The sequence below is a fragment of the Lactuca sativa genome, chromosome 2, assembly GCF_002870075.4.
Source record: "Lactuca sativa cultivar Salinas chromosome 2, Lsat_Salinas_v11, whole genome shotgun sequence".
NCBI classification, from domain to species: Eukaryota; Viridiplantae; Streptophyta; class Magnoliopsida; order Asterales; family Asteraceae; genus Lactuca; species Lactuca sativa.
The window spans coordinates 65,096,700-65,102,328 of NC_056624.2; the positions used below are offsets into that span (position 1 = coordinate 65,096,700).

Consider the following 5,629-nt stretch of genomic DNA (forward strand, 5'->3'; position numbering starts at 1 on the left):
GACTCAATCAATTAGTCAATGCATTGCTAATCATTTGGCTCTTTGCATCGCAAATTCTAGAATACTCCACAAACTCATACCATTCATTGTTAAAAGATCCATAGCCAACAGTTAAGGAATGAAAATAAAATTAGCATCATCTGACAAAATTATTTCTGTCAAATGATTTCTAAAATGAGCGGTTGATCATCTTACTGATTAACCCATAAAATATTTGATAATTATGTTTGTGTAAATCACTCACCCCAACCATGTAAAAAGATAATCTTATACAAAACTTTATAAACTTATCAAAACAAACGATTCAATATCACATTATTACAAAAAGAACTCAAATTGCATCATCTTATTCGAGTACAACTCAAATACTCAAACTTCTGTAATTATTACAACAAACAATATAACACCAAATTACCACATTGCCACTCCTGAAACTTACCCACCAATGTCGATGGACTTCACCTCCGGCTTCTTCTCTTCCGCTTTGGGCACGGTCACCGTCAGCACGCCGTTCTCCATGGTAGCTTTCACCTCTTCCATTTTTGTATTTTCCGGCAGCCTGAATCTCCTCAAGAACTTCCCGGAGCTTCTCTCTACCCTGTGCCACCTGTCGTTCTTCTCCTCATGTTCCTTGCTCCTCTCTCCGCTTATCTGCAACACCCTTCCTTCTTCAACCTCCACCTTCACCTCCTCTTTCTTCAGCCCAGGTATGTCCGCCTTGAAAACGTGCGCCTCCGGCGTCTCCTTCCAATCGATTCTGGCGTTGGTGATTGCTGCTGTTTCGCGTGATGATTCGGGTAGGTTGTTGAGGACACTTGAAAAGCCCTGGAAAGGATCCCAAATGTCGAGGGAGAAGGGATCGAATACGTTGCTCCTTCTGCCTGTAAAGAAACTTGGAATGATCGACATGACTGAAACTTTAGACGAATATTTTGATCTTCGGATTGTGACACTATGAAATCGTAACTCGCAAGTTCTTTTGTTTATGAATCTGTTGCTAGGAGGTCGATCGGAGATCATTATTTATAGGAGGGAAAAGGTGATCGAGTGGAATTTAAATATTTCTAGGCTTGTCTTGAAGGTTGAGGAGACTGGAGACCGATACTTCTGAAAGCTTCCAGAGCTTGAGACAGAAAAATTGGCGATGTAATGGACCCACCGGGTTTATCTTGGTTTTGATGGGCCAAATAGATTGAGATTTTTATTAGGCCCATTATGCAGTTCCATTGATTTATCAATTCTAATGCCTACTTCTATTTTCCTAATAATGTACTTATTTCACTTTTAAGAAAATATTACTTGATTATATTTTATATAGAAAATGATTTTGTGATATAAAATATGTATTTTAATAATATAAATATAACTTGATATTGTATATTAAATTTCACTATTGTTGTAGCAATAAAACAAGTTGGATCATATCTAGGGCTGTAAACGAACTGAGCGTTCGGCGAACCGTTCGTGAACTGTTCAGCGGGAAGTTCGTTTATGTTCGTTTATTTAATAAATGAATGAACATGAACAAAATTTATTGTTCGTTTAGTTAAATGAACGAACATCAACAATGGTCCCGTTCGTTCATTTATGTTCGTGAACATTCATTTATGATGTTCGTTTATGTTCGTTCGTTTAAGTTTATTTATATTCATTTATATTCAATTATTATTATTATATTTCTATATTATTTGTTTGTTTATGTTCATATATGTTCAATTGTGTTTTTTTTATCTTTGTTCGTTTATGTTTGTTCGTTTACGTTCGTTTAGCATGTTCACAAACATAAACAAACGAACATGAACAAGCTAATTTGTTAAACGAACGAACATGAACAAGAAAATCTCGTTCGTTTATCTGTTCGTGTTCGTTTGTTGTTCGGCTAACTTAAACGAACGAACATGAACAGGACCTTGTTCGTGTTCGTTTAGTTCGTTTACACCTCTAATCATATGTAGTTAAAAAATAGGATTTTAGATAAAAAAGTATATGTGAGGCCCTTGGACTTCATCGTTGGGGGAGTTTGCCCATTCATGGTTTATTGCAATTTGTATGCTGCATAATATTTGACATTGTAAATTCATTCTCATCGTATATTTAACTGTTATATTTAAACTTTAAAGGATTAATCTCATAAAAGACCTTATCATTTTGTTTTTCCAATTAAACCTTAACTTTATTTTTATCTGAAAAATACTTTGCATTTTTTCATTTTTTTTTTAAAAAACCCTTAAATCTGTCTTTTTAGCTAAAGTACAGGCTACATACTTTGTTCTCCTGACGTATGTCTATGTTATAATTCTGAGAAGTGACGAATCTAGAATAGAAAATTACATGGTTCCCTAAACAACATCAACCGGGTTAGTTCAACCAAAAATATGACTTTTACAACATTTATAAAAACTAGTAATGAAAGGACCAAGCTCAAATCAGACATTCCCCAAAAAACTTGACTAATACCACCTTGGACATGGAGTTACTCAGTCTAAAACAAGGCTCAACAAGCTTATAAAGGGCTTGTAGCCCAGCGGTATCAGGTAGTGCCCTCCCTCTTTGAGGTTGAAGGTTCAAGTCCCGTCGTGGACATAGGTTGAATAGGTGTTGTTAGGTTTGTGGTAGATAACATTTCCCGGTTCAAAAAAAAAGCAAGTAAGCTTATGGTCTCAACTATGAAAGATAAAACATCTATTTATAATGAAAAACTCTTCAACACTTTTTGTTTGGAGTCGATGTGAGACTATTAAAATAGGTTGTAACAGGCCAGATTCCCAGGTATTATTTACTCATTTATTTTTGAGAATTGTGAGGGGACTCGGCTAGTCGGAGCCTAGACTCGCGGAGTATGATCGCGGATTTGGACGCGGGTTCGCGTCCGGACTCGGCGAGTCCAAAAGTGGACTCGGCGAGTCCACACTGTTTAATGAAACCCTAATTTCCCAACCCTGAGCCCTATTTAAAGGGCATTATAGCCCTTCATTGCGGCCACCTTCGTCCCTGTGAGATCCAGAGCATCTGTGAGCCTTTGTGAGTGTGAAGTAAGGCCATTAATCACCATTTTGTGTGTGTGCTAGCAAGAAGAGAAGAGGAAGACCAAGATAGAAGGGAGGGGAGCTAGGATCTAACTTCATTTCTTCAGAAGAGGCTGATTGAGGTAAGATTCAGAGTTTATTCTCGAGTTTCTATGTATGAAGTCAATTATATAGGGTTTCTTCAAGCTTTGTTTGCCTTGTATTTAGAGAGTGAGAGGTCCCATGGAGAAATGGTACCTAGATCTGGACCTTATTAGGTCCAGAGAGTCCCAAATGTCGTGCTTTATGGCCATCCTTTTCGATTATGAACTTAGGTTGCCATTTTAGGTGCCATTTTCCCAAAAGAAGCCTTGTAAGCGATGCATGGCAACCAAGTTATGGACTTTACGTAATGAATGAGCTTGGAAGGACTGGATCTATGATCCTTTGGAACGGATCTGACCTTAGATGCAAGTTTGAGCTGTTGCATGGCATGGACTCGTCGAGTCTGAAGAACAGACTCGACGAGTAGCTTGAAGATTGCCCAGAACCACTCAGCGAGTGGTCTGGCCGAGTTGTGGGTTGACTCAGTGAGTCGGGGAGAGTTAGAGAGGGTTGACAGGTGGACTGAGTCGAGCTGGACTCGCCGAGTTGTTCTTGAGACTCGGCGCGTTGAGTCGTGGTGGCCCCGCGACTCATGCCAGGTGGAACTAGTCGAGTCAGGGGCATACTCGACGTGCCAAAAGAGAATCGTAGAAAGTTGGTGAAAACGATTAGACTCGCCGAGTCGCCCTAGTGCGCTCGTCGAGTCCGGTCAAGTTGACCGTTGACCGTTGATCGTTGACCGTTGACCAAAACCAAGGGTACCTCCTTGTTCCGCAGAACCTTGACCTTCTGATCCCTGATCGCTACTGGTCTCTCAGCATAATTCAGGCTCGCATCCACCTGAATATCCTCTAACGGAACCACTGCCGACTCATCGGCTATACACTTCCGCAATTGCGACACGTGGAAAGTGTCGTGAATCTGACCCAACTCTGCTGGCAAATCCAAACGGTAGGCTACTCTGCCTACCCTCGCGACTACCCGGAATGGACCAATATATCGGGGCCCCAACTTGCCCCTCTTCCTGAATCGAATCACTCCTTTCCAAGGAGAGACCTTCAGGAGGGTCGCCGACCTAGAACTCAAGCTCGGACCGGCGCCTGTCTGCGTAACTCTTCTGTCGGCTCTGAGCGGTCAACAACCTTTGTCTGACCTGCTGGATCTGCTCTGTCGTCTGAAGTACGATCTCTGTACTGCCCATCACCCTCTGTCCAACCTCTCCACAACAAATGGGGGTCCGACACCTCCTCCCATACAACAACTCAAAAGGTGGCATACCAATGCTCGAATGATGGCTGTTGTTGTAGGAAAACTCTGCCAAGGGCAAGTATGCATCCCAACTACCCTTGAAGTCCAACACACATGCCCGAAGCATGTCCTCGAGCGTCTGAATCGTCCGTTCACTCTGACCGTCTGTCTGGGGATGATATGTGGTACTAAAATGCAGTCTAGTACCCAGCTCCTCATGAAACTTCTTCCAGAATCTGGAAGTGAAGCGCACATCACGGTCTGAAACAATCGAGATCGGAACCCCGTGCCGAGATACCACTTCCCTCACATACACCTCCGCCAACTTCTCTGCTGAAGAACTCTCAATGATGGCAAGGAAATGAGCGCTCTTTGTCAACCTGTCCACAATCACCCAAATTGCATCAACTCCCCTGGCAGTCCTTGGCAATTTGGTGATGAAATCCATAGTGATCTGTTCCCACTTCCATTCGGGAACCTCCAATGGCTGTAACTTACCATGCGGCTTCTGGTGCTCGGCCTTAACGCTACGGCAGGTCAAGAACCTCTCAACAAACCATGCGACATCCCTCTTCATACAGGGCCACCAATACTCCTTTCTCAAATCCAAATACATCTTAGTGGCCCCCGGATGGATCGAAAATTTCGATCGATGAGCCCCCTCCATCAAAATGGCATGTGTTCCTCCCACAAACGGCACCCAGATGCGCCCCTGGAATGTCATAAGCCCCCGACCATCGGTAGCAAACTCGGAAACCAAACCAGCGACCCGTTCCCTCTTCTGCATCTCAGGTTGCACAGCCTCGGCATGTGCCCCACGAATGGCATCCAACACTGGAGCCATCACGGTCAATCTCAAACATACCTCCCGTAGCGGGATGCTCTCCGCCCTGCGACTCAATGCATCGGCTACCACATTAGCCTTTCCTGGGTGGTACAGGATCTCACAATCGTAATCCTTGACCACATCCAACCACCTCCTCTGACGCATGTTTAGGTTGGGCTGATCCATCAAATACTTCAAGCTCTTATGGTCCGTGTAAATCATACATCGAACCCCATACAGGTAGTGACGCCAAATCTTGAGGGTGAACACCACTGCCCCCAACTCTAGATCGTGGGTGGGATATCTCGACTCATGAGGCTTCAGTTGTCTCGATGCATATGCTATCACGTGTCCTCTCTACATCAGCACCGCTACCAACCCCAGAATCGATGCATCACAGTATACCACAAAGTCCTCCATCCCTTCCAGGAGAGCTAACACCGGG

General features: G+C 43.2%; 1 protein-coding gene across 1 annotated transcript; it reads right to left on the reverse strand.

Annotated features, from left to right (window-relative positions):
* Positions 1–256: 256 nt before the first annotated feature.
* On the reverse strand, positions 257–1,083 carry LOC111888937 (17.8 kDa class I heat shock protein). Its single transcript, XM_023885071.3, has one exon. The coding sequence runs from the start codon at positions 1,018–1,020 to the stop codon at positions 436–438; it is 585 nt and encodes a 194-aa protein (XP_023740839.1). The 5' UTR covers positions 1,021–1,083; the 3' UTR covers positions 257–435.
* Between the last annotated feature and the right edge of the window lie 4,546 nt (positions 1,084–5,629).

Coding starts and splice junctions, on each gene's coding strand:
- LOC111888937 (XM_023885071.3), bottom strand. CDS start 1,020: ATGATCTCCGATCGACCTCCTAGCAACAGATTCATAAACAAAAGAACT.